The 21,151-nt window shown below is 39.9% G+C and overlaps 1 protein-coding gene and 1 pseudogene across 4 annotated transcripts in view; one reads left to right on the plus strand and one right to left on the minus strand.

Annotated features, from left to right (window-relative positions):
• The window catches only part of CYB5B (cytochrome b5 type B), a 49,498-nt gene that overhangs the window by 21,572 nt on the left and 6,775 nt on the right, over window positions 1–21,151 (minus strand). For 3 of the 4 annotated variants that reach the window (XR_013444423.1, XM_036087025.2, XM_036087009.2), the window contains exons 2-3: window positions 7,599–7,727; window positions 7,047–7,076 (exon numbers count right to left, since the gene is read on the minus strand). Coding sequence is in view for 3 of the 4 variants with exons in the window: in XM_036087025.2 (XP_035942918.1) it covers window positions 7,047–7,076; window positions 7,599–7,727 (159 nt within the window). In the remaining variant the exon portion in view is untranslated. Of the gene's footprint in view, window positions 1–4,287; window positions 5,073–7,046; window positions 7,077–7,598; window positions 7,728–21,151 lie in introns of those variants that run through there. The other variant, XM_036087036.2, reaches the window with a different exon arrangement.
• Window positions 7,867–12,255, plus strand: LOC118532467 (ER membrane protein complex subunit 3 pseudogene; annotated as a pseudogene).

The following is a 21,151-nucleotide window of genomic DNA, read 5'->3' on the forward strand; positions in this document are numbered from 1 at the left end:
GAAGTGGACCCTCTCTTTAAGACACTGACAGCCAAGTAAATGCCAAACTACAGTGACTCCACTTTTAATCAACTATAATGAAAGAGTTGTTTAAGGCACTGCTCTTAGAAGCCAAGTACCTCAGCCAAGTTTGGAAAGTAGCCAAGTACATTATTTTTAATTTAACAAAATTAAAAAGAAAAGGTTTTGTTCACACAAAACCTTCCTTCACCCCCACCCTGCCATTCTTTCTATGCACAGCTCCCCAATTCCCATTTCCACTCCAAAGCTCTGTGCTCAATCTAATGGATGCCTAAGTGAAATTCCTACAGTTTATGATTGACTTTAACTTACCCCTTTGTGTGTTCAGGCATATCTGGCTGGTTATGTCCTTGCCCACATCTTAATTTACATGCAAGATTTTTGGTCAGGAGAACAGGGATTGCTCAATTTTGGCATGGAAGGCTGTAATTGCAATACTATATGATTTCAGTTACAAGAGAGCAGATTAAATCCAGAGTTCTTCTACCAAAAGCCTTACCAAGTAATTAATATGCATGTTTCTGGACTACACTTCCGAACTACTAAACTGTTTTAAGCCTACTCTGATTTTAGTTCAAAATTAACAGAAATGAACTGTTTGAATAAATTGGTTTCTTAAGTTCGAGGTTCATTAAGGTGTTAATTCCCTCATAAAATAAATAAATAAACACGGACTCTGTAGGGTAAAAGGAAATATTTCCTAATATCTGAGTAGCCTTTTTATTAAGCTGCTCATAACTGAAACTATCTACAGCCTTCAAGTTCAAAGCTAAATCAGTTTCCTCACTTATAAAATGAAAGGTTCAGACCAGATAAACTCTAATTCTAAAGCCATATTTAATTAACTCAACACAATTTTCTGGCCCAAGGGCATTTCCGCAAAATCTACAATAGCAGCCTTCTAAAGGTTAGAGAGAAGGAAACACTATTCTCCCATGTCTGGAAAGACTGAAGGAGCACTACCCACATGTAGATTTTTCTATCTTATACCTGGTATACAGAGATATGCTCTTCTAGATACTATGATTCCAAGAGGCACTGTACCATAAGTATGGACTCTCTTTGATATGGTTAAGAGAATGACAAAGAAACGTAGTAATTGGCAAACATACATGAAAGGATTTAGGGGTCAGTGGGCATGGTTTCACCATGAAAACCATTTTTGAAAAAACGTGGGAAAACACATGCTTAAGGAATAGTGTACTCTGTCAACAGAACATAAACATAGGAAACAATGCACCAGAATTATGATTATGATGCATTAAAGTATATAGATAGGGCATTTATAAAGTGAACCTTCAGCCTAAACAGTTTAGACTTTCAGAGATTTAAATAGAAGGGAAACCTACTGCAAGTGTATAAGGACCTTTTTTTTTTAATGAGCTTATGTTTTATTTCCTAAATTAGATGCTTGCTATTCCAAGAGGATTCCAAGTATTTAAAATTAGAAAAAGTGGATTTTTAGCCACATGACACCTTCAGTGCAGCTCATGAGTATTTGGGTGGTCCGATAGTTTTTGCAGCTTTTTATTTAGAACACTGTGGTTTCTATGTGGCCAGTAACTTATGAAAAAACAACTTTGGAACTTTTGGTTTCAAACACCATTGGAAAGGATTTCCCCCCCATAATACAATGGACTTTATAGCATGAACTGTCACAATATGAATTTCAGTATTAATTTCTTAAAATCTAAAAAGTTTGACTATTAAAATACATGATTTCAACATTTTATAGTCCCAACTATGACATGGCCACGTGCGGATCTTTTTTTTTTTTTTTAAAGATTTTATTTATTTGTCAGAGAGAGAGAGAGACAGAGCACAAGCAGGGGGAGAGGCAGAGGCAGAGGCAGAGGGAGAAGCAGGCTCCCCGCTGAGCAAGGAGCCCGATGTGGGACTCGATCCCAGGACCCCGGGACCATGACCCGAGCCGAAGGCAGCCACTTAACTGACTGTGCCACCCAGGCGGCCCCCATGTGCGGATCTTGAGGACAGGCTTCTCAAGAAGCTCCAGTGTATTAATAATTACTGTCTTGTAAAGTATGTATCATCCCTAGAGTCAGCCCAGGCAAGTAAAAAATATCTCCCTGCATATAAGGACAAAATTCAAAGATGAAAAACACCCTTTAAGACAAATTTCTGTATGACTCTCTCGAGAACCCACTGTGATAACATATGTAAGATATCACTGAAGAAAAAATTTCAACATTCACAGAGTAATTTCTACTGGGACCAAAGAAGTGAAAAATTTGTTCTAACACTGGAGGACTAATTTGAAAAAGATGTTACCTTATCCTTCTAACACCTTCTTATGCAAAACTACACACTATTTCTAAATAAAGCGTTATGAGAAGACATTAATCCTTGAGATGCCTCAGCAATGGATATTTTGTTTTACAAGAGGGATTTTGCCATTACATTCTATGCTTTATTTCAAAATAGTATGTTTCAAAAAAGAAATGTTAGACAAAATCAGGAACAATGAATCAACCATGCAAAATTATTTGGTAAACAGCAATCACCACTCAGCTAAAGGGCACCTGCATAACCATTCCAAACATTAATGAACTAGGTTTTATGTATGACAGGAATATTAAACAATTCTTTGAAGGAAATTTTTGGTATGATGCAACTAAGTAACTACATTACATAATTATAAACAGTGTATTCTTTTTAGTTTCTCTCCCATAAAAGAGAAGGTAAACTGATTATTATGTATGTGTTCTAGAAAACTATTGTATAACAAAAGTGAGTAGCATCAGGAAGAAAAATATGTATCTGCTTTTAAATGCAACTTATAGATTGCTTCTAACATACATGGAGGTTACTTGATTTCAAAAGTTAATTCTTAACTTAAAAAATGAAGTTTAAATAACACGTTAAGCCTTTATGGAGACAACCTTATTTGTTTTTATTTATTTATTTAAAAAGATTTTTATTTATTTACTTGAGAGAGAGAACGAGAGAGAAAAAGAGCATGAGGGGGGAGGCAGAGGGAACAGGAGAAGCAGACTCCCCACTGAGAAGGGAGCCAATGCAGGTCTCAATCCCAGGACCCTGGGACCACAACTCGAGCTGAAGGCAGACGCTCAATCGCTCAACCAACTGAGCCACCCAGGTGCCCCACAATTTTATTTGTTTTTTTAAAGATTTTATTTATTTATTTGACAGAGAGAGAGAGACAGCGAGAGAGGGAACACAAGCAGGGTGAGTGCGAGAGGGAGAAGCAGACTTCCCACTGAGCAGGGAGCCCGAAGCGGGGCTCGATCCCAGGACCCCGGGATCATGACCTGAGCCGAAGGCAGACGTTTAACAACTGAGCCACCCAGGCACCCCTCTTATTTGTTTTTAAAAAACACATCAAATCCTGTTACGTACGGCAAATGCCATCTCATCAAAATTCTTGTCTATGGGATACTGTTAAACAACAATCACTAACTGCACTGTACGTTAAATAACTAGAATTTAAATAAAAATTTTAAAAGAAAAAGTGGGTTTCTTGTAGGAAAAAAAGAACAATCACTAAGATAAAAATTTTAAGTAAAAAGAAACAAGGTATAGAACAGTATGTGATTTTTTTTTTAAGGAAGGGATGTTGGTCTGCTTATCAACTGATTGATCAATGGATCGATCTGTCTGTCCACCCATTTATATTTATGAATGCATAGAATCTCTTGGGAAGAGAAAACAAGAAAATGATAGCTGGCTACCTCTGAGGAAGGAGAACTGGGAGACTGAGAGTTGGAGATGGAAGGGAGTCATTTTATATATATGTAAAATATATATATAAATATGTATTATTTATGTATTATATACAATTAACATAATTATATATAAAGGATAGATTTTATTTATATATAAAACGTATATATAAAAGTACACTTTTTTGCACTATTTCAATTTTTTGCCATGTACATCGTGTACTACCCATTCAAAAATTTAAATGGGAAAATGGTCAGGTTAATGAGTCTGCTCATTGTAATGATACTTGGAGCCGCTGAACTGTCACCTAGATAGTATCTGCTGAATAAACGAATGAAATGGTACTGACTACTTCTGCCAGGTTAGCATGTGTATGTACCTCATCTCCTCAACTGCCGGCAGCTCAAACAACGAACCCACAAGTGGACGCATCATCCAAAGAGAAACATCATGGACCACAAATGTGTCTAGCTTACTCGCTCTACAGTAGACAGGCAGGCAAAATGGCACAGAAAACACCAAGTGTTTCTTTTCTTTTTTTTTAAATTTTTAAAAAATATTTTATTTGACAGAGAGAGAGATAGTGAGAGCAGGAACACAAGCAGGGGGAGTGGGAGAGGGAGAAGCAGGCTTCCCACGGAGCAGGGCGCCCGATGTGGGGCTCGATCCCAGGACCCTGGGATCACGACCTGAGCTGAAGGCAGACGCTTAACGACTGAGCCACCCAGGCGCCCCAACACCAAGTGTTTCTAAGTTGAGTTTCCATAATCCAAAGCAGACCAAAAAAATGTTCACTCAAGTAGGAATAGAAGACTGATGGCTCTCAGCATGGGGACTATTCCAGGGAGGAAGAGATTCACAGAGACAAAAAGGTTTGTAATTCTAATCCATTACCTACGACTGAAGCAGGTGAGAAAAACATCTGCTGCCAGATCTGTAGTTTCTAAGCTTTTGCATTTTAGTTTTGTACTATTTCAGGGCCTTGGACCTCAGACATTATCAATCTAACAAGAAAACAATGGTGACCATCAATTATTTACCTCTGTTGTAGCAAAAGGAGTGGGGAAGGTAGTTGCCAAAAAACTGGGGAAAGGTTTCTGATTTCTACTCTGGAATAGCACATTCTCAGTGGCTTTTTTTTTTAAATTTTGCTGGGGGCGGGGCGGGGGTGAGTAGTTTCAGGCAGGGAAGAGATGGGAAGCTGTGGGGGGAGGAGAGAAGTGGAGAAATGAAGGAAGGGAAAAGAAAGAGAAGGGAAATGAAAACTCTGTCCCCTGAGGCAGAAGTCACCTCTTAATTAGGCTTAAAAAAGAAAAAAAAAAATCACTTCTTTGTAGAGGTTTAGGAACCTGTAACCAAAAGAAAGTATTAACGAAATGAATTTTACATCCTTTACTCCATGGTGAGTGAAGAAAAATTAAGAAAGGAGACATCTACATCCTAGATACAGAAGTGCTTATTTAAAATCTTTGTAAGAAATAAATCTGAGAGACCAGGACTTTCTTCCTGGAACCGAAATCAGGTTGGACTATAGCTCTGTGAAAACCTATGTAGATGGCCTTGAAATTTTTGCCAAAGGTTTTCCTTGCCTGATCTGCCTAAAATACAGCAGCATGACTGGAAACACTCTATAACCTACTCTCCACTTAATGGAGACCGTCCTTTGGGTACAAGAGACACAAGGAAAACACCTTTGAACATACTGCCTTTAGCCACTGTTTATACCAGTTAGGGGCCAAACTACATTTGGAAACTTCTAAATTAGTACAGAATTCAGTGAGTTGAAAGGGTTTCTTTTTCTGTATCTCTTACAAAAAGTCCAAGGCTCAACAGATTTAATTTAGCTGAGACATCTCTAACTCATTCTTTGGCCTATACCAGGTAGACAGTGCTTTCTACAGAAGAAAATTAAAGTTCCCCAAGTTTTCAAATGGAAAGATGGGCACATCATTTAGCAAAAAGCCTGGTGCTTGGCTACCTGGGCTACTTCAAATGCAAATTCCCAAGTCCCACCTCCAAAGACTATGAATCAGTAGTAGTGGAAGCAGGAAATAGACACTTCAGAAACATGCCCAGGGATTCCAACACAGGTGGTCCAAGGGACAGAATTTGAAAAACACCACTCTCCATTCCCAAGAATGGTCCTCACCACATACTGAATCACCAAGGAAGAAAAATAGCAACGAGAAGCAATTTGTAGACTTTTAGACAATTATAATTCCCAAAATATTTTCTATTGTTTTAGTAAAGGCGCTCTCATGATTGATGTGTGAAAGTGGGTTATGGCTCCTAGATACAACGTGTATCTCTGGCACAAATGGGAATATCCCTTGAATTAAATGTTTACTTTAACCAAGACCAATGTCTTCTAGACAGGTCCAATATATTCAGCAAGGCCACGCACAGCTCAAACTTGACCTTCATTACATGTGCTAGGAGGGGGAAGACAGACCAACCAACAGTGCTCCGGAAGCATTTAAAAGAATCATTTCACCCCCCTTCATAAACAATTCAACAATTCAGAATAGCAGAGTGTAGCAAGACGGAAGAGTTAATTTCCACAAACACTCTGGATTGCACAGCAACAGACTGCCGACATTGTCAAGCAATGATGTTCTGGTAGCAACTGAACTGCTGTCCCTTTAAGTGAAAGGGTAACCTGATAGCGGTCTGAAGGAGAAAGTCAAGAAAAAGCCTGAAGTAATAAGGGAAATGAAGAGCCCCGCTTGTGGGAAGCTAAAAGGCTTTCATATTTTGTGCCTGGTATGTTATGCAGTGCACATTAAGTTTTTCAAATATTTACTCTTTCATTTTTGCTGTATCACTGAGTAAATGAAATGAGTATAGGCCTATGTGAGCCTATACGATAAAAGGATTAAATCTGGGTAACAGGGACAGAAAGGCCCATTCCAGTCAATTACTTCAATCTGTAACTCCTCAGACTTTTAAGCGAAAATCAATTTTCCAATGATTTTTTCCAACACAGAATTGTTATCACCTGTACTATTTAATGTAAGAATAAGAAATACTTTTCTACACTGAACCCATAAACTAATTTCTTTCAAAACCATACTGGCTTTAGAATTTCCTTTTTTTTTTTTTTTTAAGCAAATAGAAGCATGAACAAAATGTTTCCTACTGTTTAAGACTCAGTTATTCTTTTTTCCTGAGATGGCACTGAGCCCAAATTCCTGAAAAAACAGGATTTTTGCTTGGGGGGAAAAGTAAACACTTCTCTTGTTAATTTTTTTAAAAGCCGTTCTATTTGCGTAAATAGAAATATAAACACTTGAAACACATAAGAGAAAGAGATGACTTCTTACCTTGCTACCACTTTCAGGTTTAAGGTCATTCTGTTAAAAAAGGAAAACAAATAATATTTTAAGTCATATCCAAATGAATTCTCACCCTGGGCACTATGTGCTTGTTTCTAACCTTAGACCATGAGAATACATTCTGGTAATAGAGAATTCTCTGAGAGACATCAAGGTCTGTAGAAAGGCAGATGCTCTCCCTGCCCCAACTCTGGGCCTATCAGGGTCCCTTGTTAGAACGTCCACAGTTACCACCTTTAGCAAGGAATTTCCAAGAACCACCAAATCATTCTTTTAGGTAGAGATGTAATTGCATTACAAAAATCAATTAAAAAAAAAATTCCAAAATCACTTCCCTTAACTTTTCAGATAACTACCGGTGTTGCTTTACATACAAGAAGCTGTATCTCGGCACAGCGGGCAAAAGGATTTGGGAGAATATGTAGCCTGATGGCTGGGTTCAATGAGTTTCCGTTTTAATGATTCATTCCCCCTCCTTGTGTTCTGTGGCTGTTCAGCAGCTCCGTCTCTGTAAGCATTCCTAGCTCAGCTCGTTCTTACCGGATGCACATCACCAATATAGTACTGCTTTAGCATTTCTCTGGCATCAGCGGAGTGGCCGACATCTTCAAAGCTCTCACTTGCATCTGCACCAGCTTGTTCCAGCAGAACCTCTTCTCCCCCAGGATGCTACAAAGAAAAGATATTTGCTGAACATTGGGCCCACGGAAATGAAAACTAGTTTATGTTACTTTCCCCTCTTCTGCTTTTTTTCTCCTTCCTTAACGGGAGTCGTGGGACGAATCGCCACCGTATGCCAGCTGACGGGATGCACTGGGAGGAACACAACATAACTGGTGATACTCGCACCAAAAGTGTATAATACTGGCCTAACTGGGAAGAAATCTAGGACAACAGCAAATTGAGAGAGAGTCTACAAAAACGACCGGCCTGTGATCACCAAAAACATCAAGGTCACAAAAGCTACAGAAAGCCTAAGAGCAGTTCCAGACTGAAGGAGGCTAGCAAGACAGCACAACTAGAACAACGTGTGCTCCCGGCTTAACTCTTTTTGCCAACATTATCCAGACGGCCGCAGAAACCTGAATGGAGACTCTGGTCAAGGAGTATATGCAATTCTTTATTCTATTCTTGCAACTCTTCTGTACGTCTGAAATGGTTTCAAGATAAAAAGTCCAATCAGGGGGCGCCTGGGTGGCTCAGTCGTTAAGCGTCTGCCTTCAGCTCAGGTCATGATCCCAGGGTCCTGGGATCGAGCCCCGCATCGGGCTCCCTGCTCCGCGGGAAGCCTGCTTCTCCCTCTCCCACTCCCCCTGCTTGTGTTCCCTCTCTCGCTGTCTCTCTCTCTGTCAAATAAATAAATAAAATCTTTAAAAAAAAAAAAAAAAAAAAAGTCCAATCAGTGGTACCAAAATAACTCCCTCTATACCTAGGAAGTAGATCCTGTCTATGACTGACGAGCTATGTGTCCCTGGACAAGGTACTAAGAAACAGAGAGGTCTTTGCTTTCTTGTTTATAAAATGGAGATAACAGGAGTACCTATCTTAACTACTATTGTATCAAATGACATAAAGATACGAAATACTTTGTACTCAGAAAGAGAGGGGTGTAGTTTATATAATAGGCCACCATCTGTGACTTTAAAAAGCAGATACATATATGTGTGTGTATATATATACATGCATAAAATCTCTCTGAAAACAATGAAAAGAACCTGGGGGCTGGGAGAAAAGGAAGGAAGATTTTTCACTGCAGACCCTTTTGAAATTGTTTTACCAAATGAAGTACCACCTGTTGAGAAAATAAATATTTAAAAATTACATTTAGCACAGTCCCTGACTTAAATGTTCAATAAACATTTACTTACAATGAGCAAATTTAGAATTTACATTATATGACATATCTAAATCTGTATTTTTAAAATATCAGTGATGCTTTTAAGTAGTTTTTATTATAACAACCTTTTAAGCAGGAATAATATTATCATCCTTATTTTAGTTGGTTTTCTTTCTTTATTGGGAGGGGGGAACAACCAGGGGAAGAGGCAGAGGGGGAAGGAGAGGGAAAGGGAGAGAGCATCTGAAGCAGACGCCCTGCTAAGCCCAAATGGGGGGGTTCGATCTCAACAACTAAGAGACCACAACCTGAGCTGAAACCAAGAGTCAGAAGCTTAACTGACTGAGCCACTGAGGCACCCCCATCCTTTTCTTTTTTTTTTTAAGATTTTATTTGTTTATTTGTCAGAGAGAGAGAGAGAGCACAAGCAGGGGGAACAGGAGGCAGAGGGAGAAGCAGACTCCCCGCTGAGCAAGGAGCCCGATGTGGGACTTTATCCCAGGACCCTGAGATCATGACCTGAGCAGAAGGTAAACGCTTAACTGACTGAGCCACCCAGGTGCCCCCATCCTTATTTTAAAAATGAATTCAACTGAAGCCCGAGAACTCTAACTGTAACCTCGCAAAGTCATTTGCCTATGAGCTCCCTAGGACAAGGATAAGTTCTCTATTTCTCACCTAAAAGGTCTCTGTCCAGTGAGTGTATCTCCCATTCCAGTACTTAAGCAGGCTGTTTTCAAGCAAGAGTAAGATAGCCATCACTCATCTGTCATTACAACTGAGCTCTCTCAGCTGCGGTGAGCCATTTGCTTTGGAATTGTGTCCCAATGTGCTCTATAAGATTTTATTTATTTATTTGAGATAGAAAAGGGGAGAGAGAGAGCACAAGTGGTGGGGAGGGGCAGAGAGAGGGAGAAACAGGCTCCCCGCTGAGCAAGGAGCCCTATGTGGGGCTTGATCCCAGGACCCTGAGATCACGACCTGAGCTGAAGGCAGGCACCCAACCAACTGAGCCACCCAGGCGCCCCTCCCCATTGTGCTCTATATACCTCAACTATGGAAGACAGTTTTTCCTTATGATACATCCCAACTATTATGTTGCCTTTCAGAGCAAAAGGATAATAAAATCTCTTAGCAGCATGAGATTATTTCAGGAAATGGCTGAATTTATGACTTCCTGCACGGCTCTATCTATAGCTACAAAGTATTTTCATTTTCACCTCTCTCTCACCACTTATAAATAAATAAGAAAGTGCAACACTTGGGGTTCGTGGGGGCTCTGGTGGTGATCTCAGAGTAGTGAGATCAAGCTCCCTGTCGCCCCATGCTGGCCATGGAGCCTGCTTTAGATTCTCTCTCCCTCTCCTTCTGCCCCTTCCCCCCCCCACCACATGTGTGTGTGCACACCCACGTGCTCTCTAAAAAAAAAAAAATGCCACTCTTAAACAATTATATAATATATATCCATTGTTTTTACTGTATATTCAATCATTTCAACCATTATGCTATAATTTTTATTGAGTACTTATTTGATAGAGTAGGCAGTGATAAATAAGTTTTCGTGTTTTTATAAAAATGAATTCATACGGTATACACTATCTTATAGCTTGATTTTTTTTTCACTGAGGCAAGGAAGGTTGGAGTGGTCAAAAAAAACCTAGGTTTAGTACCTCTCACTTCAATATGTGGTTTTAATACAGATGGTTTAGAACAAGCAAGAGTTCAGGGAATCTTGATGACTGTTTTAGAACTCTATAAACTTCAGAAACTATTTAAAATCAAATGGCAGGGGCACTTTGGGTGGCTCAGTTGGTTGAGCATCAACTCTTTCAGCTCAGGTCATGGTCTCGGGGTCATGAGTTCGAGCCCTGTGTGAGCGAGGAGTCTGCTTGAGATTCTCTCCCTCTGTCCCCACCCCCCACCCAGCGCTTGCTCGTTCTCTCAAATAAATTTTTAAAAAATAATAAAATAAAATAAAATAAAATAAAATAAAATAAAATAAAATAAAATGGCAGCCCAGCTGAAGGCAGCACACTAGGCCTGAGGCCACAGCACAGCCAGGGCCAGCTCTGGGAGAAGGTAATGCCCAGGCTGAGGGCCTGGCCTGCAATCCTGACTAGGCTGGCTCTCAATAAATTAAGATGGCAGGAAGGGCGCCTGGCTGGCTCAGTCAGTAGAGCATGTAACTCTGCAATAGGGTTGCACGCTGGGTGTGGAGATTACATAAAAATAAAATCTTTCGGGGTGCATGGATGGCTCCGTCAGTTAAGTGCCTGACTCTTTAATTTCAGCTCAGGTCATGATCTCAGGGCTGTGAGATCGAGCCCGAAGTCTGGCTCCACGCTGAGCATGGAGCTTGCTTAAGATTCTCCCTCCCTCTCCCTCTGTCCCTCCACACCTCTCTCTCTAAAAAAATATAATAAAATAAAATCTTAAAAGAAAAAAAAAGATGGCAGGAGCTGCAGCTCGACTCCAATGTGAGCCTCTGGGTGTTCCTGCCCATGTTTATCATCACCCTCTCTGTGGGCATGATCCACCATCCTGCTGCAGAGTGACAAGAAACTCACCCAGGAGCAAGTATTTGACAGATGAAGTCCTAATACAAAGCAGAGTCCTCCGGAAAACACCCCAAAGGATGGATTTTTCAAAAAAATAAAGGGAAAACACTACTACCTTCTCTTATGACTGATATCATTATGCTCACAGACATGGTGAAAGGGAATTTAACAAATGTCCTCCCAATTATTCTTACTAGTGAATGGGTAACATGACATGCTCAGGCTTTGTTACAACCAAAGTCCTATTTCCAATGACCCTATTTTAAGCTATGCTATAGCAAGGAATTCAACTATTCGCATTAGCTGCATCTGGGTAAATGCCACATCCTGGTACTTCTATGTATTTGGGATTCAGAGCATTTATTCTCTCATTCTGGGCCAAAATAAAGCCAATAACCAGTCAAGAATTATCCAAGCAGGGGCGCCTGAGTGGCTCAGTCGGTTGAGCGTCTGCCTTCGGCTCAGCTCATGATCCCAGAGTCCAGTGATTGAGCCCCGAATCGGGCTCTCAATCTCCCTTCTCTCTCTCCCTCTGCTGCTCCCCCTGCTTGTGCTCTCTCTCTGTCAAGTAAATAAATGAAATCTAAAAAACAAACAAACAAAAAAAACAATCCAGGCAAAGATGACTGGAGCAGCCATGGCCATGCCCACAGAGAGCAACAAAGCTTTCAAGGCAAAGTGGAAAGTTCTAGAGCTAACAGATTGCCAGTGGGCACTTGATGATGTCAAAGAAGAGCTCATGGCCAAAGATCTCCACTCTGAAGGCATGTTCAAAAAAGAATTGTAGACCTCTATTTATTAAAGCAGGGATTAGCTCTGTTGGGAACAAACAGAGTAGCCCTTAACCTTGTAAGCTGTTTGAGCTGGGGCCTCTCAGAATAAAAAGGAGAACACGTGAGCCCGTGGACGTGCAACAAGGATCATTCTTGTCTGAGCCAGGTTCCCTTATGTTTGAAACTGGAGGAAATGATTGTGTTTGGGGTGACTTACAGGGAAAGAACTATTTTAAAAATGTTTAAAAATTCCCTTCTGGGGGCGCCTGGGTGGCTCAGTTGGTTAAGCGACTGCCTTCGGCTCAGGTCATGATCCTGGAGTCCCGGGATCGAGTCCCACATCGGGCTCCCTGCTCAGCGGGGAGTCTGCTTCTCCCTCTGACCCTCCTCCCTCTCATTCTCTCTCTCGCAAATAAATAAAAATCTTAAAAAAAAAAAAAAAAAAATTCCCTTCTGATGACAACAGAAATGAAGGCAGAGAAAGGGGAAACTCAAGCTAGTGAGTTTCATATAATATATATATATGAAGTTTCATATATATACTGAGTTTCATATAATATATATATATGAAAATTTAGCAAAAATTCAATCTTTGGAAGAAACATTGCCAATTATAATAATTATCATGTACAATTAGCCTGACATCTAAACCACAGTAAACTCCTGTTTTCCTGGGATTCAAATACCCTGAATTTTTACATCTAATTTACGTGCTCGTATTTTAGTAACTTCCTTTACAAAAGTAATAATTTTTATTAACGAAAATTCACTATGTATAAGCAAAACAAATATCATTGTATTGTTCATTTTGAGCCTGCAGAATGACATAAAGAACAAATGTATCAAAACTTTATTCAAATAAATTATTTTTCGGAGTGAATACTCAGGGCCAAGGAAGACTTAACAAACCTTCTATGTCTCTTAAAACTGTCCAGGGAAAACTGGTGACCCTAAGACACTGTGGAATTCTCAAGCACCTTAAGGAATGATCACCTATAGGTCAAATAATAGGATATTTTTCATGTGCAGTTCAAAATACATCAAATCAGCTGAAAAAAATCAATGGCTCTGTACTGTACTACGGTGACTCGACTGAACTAAAGACCCAGTTAGTCTGGATAAGAGTTTACATATCATTATAAGAAGGGAGAGTTGGCAAGTGCCGGAAGATACACGGAGAAAAGTTGCCCAGGAGTAACTGTCTGGATTAAACGTCCCAGGGAAGTGGCAAGGTGCCACAGTAAATGTCATCTGCATGTTGAGTACTGTAATCAAAAGTGAATGACTCTTGACTCTACAAATTAAACCACCTTGTTTTCTCTTTAAAAGGTAAATCCGTTTTATAGAAGTAAAACTGGGGAGGTCAGAATAAGATCTGTGGATGCAATTAATGTCAATATCCGGGTTGTGGTATTGTACTACAGTTGTTTTTTTAAAGACCTTATTTACTTATTTGAGAGAAAGAGTGAGAGCACGCATGCCCATGAGTCAGGAAGTCAGGTAACATTTTACAAAACGTTACCATTGGGGAAATAGGTAAAAGATACAAGGGATCTATTATTTTCCTACAAGTACATATGAATCTACAATTATTTCAATAAATTTTTCAATTTATTGAAATCAAACTCAATTCCCTAGTATAGACCCAAAAGAAATGTGTATAGATATATGAACTTATATATACACACAAATAATCAGAGCAGCGTTATTTGTTACGACCCTAAACTTGAAAACCCAGTGCCTGGGCCGCCTGGGTGGCGCAGTCCATTAAGTGTTGGACTCTTGATTTCAGCTCAGGTCATGATCTCAGGGTCATGAGATGGAGCCCCACATGGGGCTCTGCACTCAGCAGGGAGTCTGCTTGAGATTCTTTCTGTCCCTCTCCCTCTGCTCCACTCCCCTGCACGCTCTCTCTCTCTAAAATAAATAAAATCTTAAAAAAAAAAAGGAAAAAAAAGAAAACCCAACGACCATAAGCAGAGTATGAATAATTATGATATAATCCTACAGTAGAATTCTAATCAATAATGAAAAAGAACAAACCACTGCAATATCCACAACACGAAAGAATATAAATGGTGAACAAAAGACACCAGACATAAAACAATATAAACTGTGACACTCTCGGGGCACCTGGTGGCACAGTCAGTTAAGCGTCTGCCTTTCGCTCAGGTCGTGATCTCAGGGTCCTGGGATTGAGCCCCGAGTCCGGCTCCCTGCTCAGGGGGAGTCTGCCTCTCCCTCTCCCTCTGCCCCTCCCTGCTGCTCATGCTCTCGCTCTGGCTTGCTCTCTAATAAAAAAATAAAATCTTAAAAAACAAAACCAAAAAACTGTGACTCTCTCATTTGTAAAAAGTTCAAAAACAAAACAAATCTACAGGATTAGTCAATAGGTGGGTACCTCCAGGGATGAAGAAGCAAGCAGTGATTAGGAGGAGGCACAAGGAAAGGTTCCAGCATGCTACAAAGTTCTTTTTCTTTTTTTTTTGAAGATTTTATTTATTTATTTGAGAGAGAGAGAGGGAGAACACATGAGCGGGGGGGAGGGGCGGGCAGAGGGAGAAGCAGACTCCCTGCTGAGCAGGGAGCCCAACACATGGCTCAGGGGATCATGACCTGAGCTGAAGACAGATACTTAACTGACGGAGCCACCCAGGCGCCCTGGGTGCTGTAAAGTTCTAGACGGTGGTTATCCAAATGTGAGTGATGCCATATGACTAAATTTCAGGGATTTATAATCAATGGGAAAATAATTTCCAAAATATCACATACATAACTACCCTTGTATAATATATATAGTCAAATGATCTTCGACAAGGGATGCCAGGACCACTCACAATAGGGAAAGGGCAGTCTCTTCAACAAATAATGTTGGCAAAACTGGATATCCACATACAGAAGAATGAAGATGGACCCTTATCTTGTATCATAAGACAAAAATTAGCTGAAAATGGATTAAAGATCTAAACATTAAGACCCAGAACTATAAAACTCCTAGAAGAAAATACAGAAGAAAAGCTTTAGGACATTGGATTTGATAATGCTTTCTTGAATATGACACCAAAAGCATAGGCAAAAAAGTAAAAACTGACAAATGGGAGTACATCAAACTTAAAATTTTTTTTTTTTTTTTTTTTTTACAGAGACAGAGATAGCGAGAGCAGGAACACAAGCAGCGGGAGTGGGAGAGGGAGAAGCAGGCTTCCCGCCGAGGAGGGAGCCCGATGTGGGACTCGATCCCAGGACCCCGGGATCATGACCTGAGCCGAAGGCAGACGCTTAACGACTGAGCCACCCAGGAGCCCCCAAACTTAAAATTTTTTATGCACCAAAGGACACGATCACCAAATCGAAAAAACAACCTATAGTATGAGAGAAAAGATATGTAAATCATAAGGGGTTAATATCCAGAATATATAAAGAACACCTAAAATTCAACAACGAAAACATCAAATAATGTGATTAGAAAATAGGCAAAGGACTTAAGGAGACATTTCGCTGACGATGATCTACAGTTGGCCAGCAAGTATATGAAAAGACGCTCAACATCAGTAGTCACTGGGGAAATGCAAATCAAAACCACAATGAGGCCACATGCAGAAGAATGAAACTGGACCATTTCCTTACACCATACACAAAAATAATCTCAAAATGTATGAAAGACCTAAATGTGAGACAGGAATCCATCAAAATCCTAGAGGAGAACACAGGCAGCACCCTCTTTAACCTCGGCTGCAGCAACTTCTTGCTAGACATGTCTCCAAACGCAAGGGAAACAAAAGCAAAAATGAACTATTGGGACTTCATCAAGATAAAAAGCCTCTGCACAGCAAAGCAGTCAACAAAACTAAAAGGCAACGTACAGAATGGGAGAAGGTATTTGCAAATGACATAGCAGATAAAGGGCAAGTATCCAAGATCTATAAAGAACTTATCAAACTCAACACCCAAAAAGCAAATAATCCAGTCAAAAAATGGGCAGAAAACACGAACAGACATTTCCCCAAAGAAGACGTACAAATGGCCAACAGGCACATGAAAAAATGCTCAGTTGGGGGGGGTGTCTGCTTCTCCCTCTCCCTCTGCCTGCCGCTCCCCCTGCTTGTACTCTGTCAAATTAATAAAATCTTAAAAAAAAAAAAAAAAACTAAAGTGAGTCTCCTATAGACAGCATCTTGTTGGATCCTCTATTTTTATCCATTCTGTCAACCTCTGTCTTTAGATTTAGGAATTTAATCCATTTAGGGGCTCCTGGATGGCTCAGTTGGTTGAAAGTGTGACTCTTGGTTTTGGCTCAGGTTGTGATTTCAGGGTCCTGAGATGGAGCCCCGCATTGGGCTCTGAGCTCAGTTGGGAGTCTGCTTGAGATTTTCTCCCTCCCATACCCTGTGCCCCTCCCCGCCCCGTGGCCCCCGCCCCCCCGCACACATGCATGAGCGTGCCCGCTCTCGCTAATAAACAATCATTTTTTAAAAAGGAATTTAATCCATTTATATTTAAAGTAATTACTGATGAGGAGGGACTTAACTCTCTCAAAATTAAAAATCTTTGTTTATCAAAGGACATTATCAGACAAGATCGGGCACATTCAGGGTGGTAGGGCGTAGACCAAAGGACATTATCAGGAAAGTGAAATGACAAGCTACAGAAGGTGAGAAAATATTTGTAAATCAAATATCTAATAAAGGACTGATATCCGGAATATATAAAGATCCAACTTAAAAGCAAAAAGACAAACAATTCAACTGAAAAATAGGCAAAGGACTTGATTAGATTATTTCTCCAAAGAAGATACACAGAGGACCAGTAAATACATGAACACCATTAGTCATCAGGGAAATGCAAATCAAACCACAATGAGATACCACTTTACACCTGGCTAGGATGACTAGAAGTGAAAAAATAAAAAGTGTTGGAGACAGTGTGGGAACACTGGAACCCTCATTCACTGCTGGTGGAAATGTAAAATGCTGCTGTGGAAAACAGTCTAGAGTTCCACAAAAAGCACAGAATAGCCGTATGACTGAGCAATTCCACTCCACGGTATATATCCAAATGAACTGACAACAATCACTCTGATAAATACTTGTATACCAATGATCACTGCAGTATTGTTCACAAATAGCCAAAAGATGGAAACAATCCAAGTGTCCATTGATGAATGGTTGAATGGACAAACAAAATGCGGTATATATACATATAATGGAATATTATTCAGCCTTAAAAGGAAGGAAATTCTGACACATGCTACAACATAGATGAACCTTGAACACATTATACTAATTGAAACAAATACAAAAGGGCAAAAATCGAATTATTCAATTTATATGTGGTACCTAGAATAGACAAATTCATAGAGACAGAAAAATCCAACAGTGATTACCAGGGGCTGGGAGGAGGGGCAATGGAATTATTGTTTAATGGACAGAGTTTCACTTTGGGATGACGAAAAAGTTCTGGAGATAAATGGTGGTGAGAGTTATACAATGATGTGAATGTACTTAATGCCACTGAACTGTACAATTAAATATGGTTAATCAAATTTATGTTATGCATATTTTACCACAATAAAAATTTTAAAAACCAAAACATTATGTTAAGTGAAAGGAACCAGACACCGAAGGACAAATATTGTATGTTTCCATGTACTTGAGGTACCTAGAATTAAGCAATTCTAGAGAGACAAAGCAGATTAGAAGTTATCAGAGGAAGAGTGATGAAGGGGTAGTTATTGCCTAGTGGTTACAAGAGTTCTGCTTGAGGTGATGAAAAAGTTTTAGGAACAGCTATCAGTGTTGGTTTGTTGTACAACACTGTGAATGAAATTAATGCTACTAAATTGTACAACTGATTAAATGCCAAATTCTGTTATATATATATTACCACAATAAAAAATAATAAAGCTAGGTATATATACCTGTAATTAATATTAGCCAAAAACTTACTTTTGTCTGAATTAGAGCAAAATAAAACAAATGAGACCATAAGAGTTTCAGGGGTTAACCTGAATAATCTAGGTTAGGGGCCTACACTATTCAAATCTCTTGGAAAACTGTAAATTTCTCCCGATTTTTATTCAGTAAATCTAATATAAGGTAGTGCATATTTCCCACTTTTTCTAGGACTTGCTGTGCTTTTAAATCTCGTATGAATTTACCAAAAATTTATTTTGACTTGGATAGCCTTTGTGTTTTAAGACTAATGGACCTTGTCCCGGCTTTTATTATGTAAGCAGTTACACAATGTTACAAAGAAAATGTCTTAAATAAACGACACTGTAACCAAGATCATAAACTTTCAAAAGGGATGAAACAATGACTGTGATCCATTCATTTCTCTCTCAGTCTGGCAATAATCAAGTGAAATACTTCAAAGATACAAAGGAAATTTTGTAATGTCCCCTGGTGAAAGATTTCAGTCAGTTCATCTGTCCAAAGCATTATGTGGTAGGGAGGAAGCCTTTTGGTTCTTCCTTAAGCTCATTTACTAAGTATTATTGCAAAGAAGACAGAAAACTTATGTTTTAATACAGAAAAGAGAGAGGACAAATTAGTAACGGAAAATAAACTTCCAGATTACTAATACGATGCAAAGGACAGGGGTCAGATGGCAGAAAAGAAGAGAATGTGAAGAATGACAGGGAATAAAAATTTTTTTTTTTTAAAGATTTTATTTATTTATTAGACAGAGAGAGACAGCGAGAGAGGGAATACAAGCAAGGGGAGTGGGAGAGGGAGAAGCAGGCCTCCCGCCGAGCAGGGAGCCTGATGCAGGGCTCAATCCCAAGACCCTGGGATCACGACCCAAGCTGAAGGCAGACACCCAGCGACTGAGCCACACGGACGCCCGGGAATAAAAATCTTAATGGGAAAACATTACACAAATTCTCTGTGAGTGGAAATCCCATAATGATGTAATAAAAATGTAACAATAGGGATATGCTAGAGACCACTAGGCTTAGAAAATAAAATCTAGAACATTAAGATTTTGGAAGCTGCAAAATTAAGCTGGGTGATGAAAAGAAGAAACTCTAGCCAAACAGATGGGCAGAATACCTCATCAAAATGAGATATGGAGATTGAAATTCTGGACAGGACAAAATCCACTTTGTAAAAGACAGTCTGACAAGGCAGAAAAAGATGACAGACCTGAGTAGTGAACAGGAGGAAATGGTGTAGGTCCACAGGTATTCATTCGCGTTTAGATTAGAAAGAGCGGAATAAAGAAGGGGTCATCTAGGAGAGGCTAACTTGATTGCTGCCAGAAAGGCTGTAACCTTGGCAGTCACCATTGCCCAGGGGTCAAATCTCAGGTCTTCAGTTCCAAACATAACTTATCCCCACCAGATTAAATCCCACTGCCATAGATTTTCACAATTCCTTAGGTACCTTCATAGTGTTCACTTATGACAACTGCCATTATTTATTTGATGTCTTTGTTCACCTGCTAGACTATAAACTCCATAAGAACAGCAACCGTGGTTGTCTTTTTCATGGCTGTATTCCAGAACAAAGCATGCCTGGAACATAGTGAGATCTAAGAGAGCTCACTCTGCCCTCCTTCCCTCCTGTTTGCCCCCCACCTCTCATGCCCACATGCAAAATAAATAAATGAAAGTCAGTTTGTTCATCAGAGCATCTCACCTGGACAGTACTGGAGGTTAAATTTTGCCTCATTTTATTTCTAGCTTTCCCTAGGACTAACCACTTGTAACTACTCAAGGAAAGAAAGTATTCTTGGGGTACATGGGTGGCTCAGTCAGTTAAGCATCTGCCTTCGGCTCAGCTCATGATCCCAGAGCCCTGGGATCGATCCCCGCGTCACGTTCCCTGCTCAGCGGGGAGTCTGCTTCTCCCTCTGCCTCCCCCTGCTCACGCTGGTGCGCTCTCTAATAAATAAAATCTTAAAAAAAAAAAGTATTCTTCCTATAGATTTGTTAATTTCACAAGCCAGATGACAATCAAATTACACTTTATTTTCACCAGCCTTAGAGAACTCCAGTAAGAATTGTTATTAGTCAGGCTCTGAAGCTTTTAGGGGTACTGTCAGCATCCTGATATCAAACAGAGCCTGTGTTCTGTCTTGCATGACAATTACTTGTGCACAGATCTCATTCTCCCTCACAAGTCCAAGACATCTAATTCACCTTTACATGTTCAGAGCATCTGTCACTTAAGCACTCAAAATATGCTCCAGGGAACAAGTAAATTTTATTATTAATTAAAATAACTAACTTCAATCAATCATTCAATGGCCCCTAACACTGAGCTCTTTATGCCAGGTACCATAAGACTTTATATGCATTATCTATATTAATTGTCATAACAACTCTGTGGAGTAGGTACAATGATCTCTACTTTACAGATGGGAAAGGGCCTTTACAGAGCTATTTGCCCAAGGTTATACAACTATTAGGTGGTAAAGTGGTAACCTGAAGCAGACATTTGGACCCCAAAGCCAGCACCCAGACATTAGAATTGTATTTCATCTAGACAAGGAACCAAATTTTCTTTAAAAAACACTACTAAGTGGGGCTCCTGTGTGGCTGTCAGTTAAGCAGCCAACTCATGGATTTTGGCTCAGGTCCTGATCTCAGGGCGTGGGATTGTGCCCCGCCTCAGGCTCCCGGCAGTCTGCTTGGGATTCTCTCTCCCTCTGCCTCTCCCCCCATTTGTGAGCACACTCTCTCTCTCCCCCTAAATAAATAAAATATATTTTTATTTTATTTATTTAAGAGAGAGAGAGAGATTGAGAGAACAAGTAGGAGGAAGGGCAAAGAGAGAAGCAGACTCTCTGCGGAGCAGGGAGCCCATCTCGGGACTCGATCCCAGCACTCTGGGATCATTACCTGAGCGGAAGGCAGACACTTAACCCAGGCACCCAGTATACAAAATCTTAAAAATCTTAAAAAAACAAACAAACAAA

The sequence above is a fragment of the Halichoerus grypus genome, chromosome 15 (genome assembly GCF_964656455.1).
Source record: "Halichoerus grypus chromosome 15, mHalGry1.hap1.1, whole genome shotgun sequence".
In the NCBI taxonomy this organism is placed as follows: Eukaryota; Metazoa; Chordata; class Mammalia; order Carnivora; family Phocidae; genus Halichoerus; species Halichoerus grypus.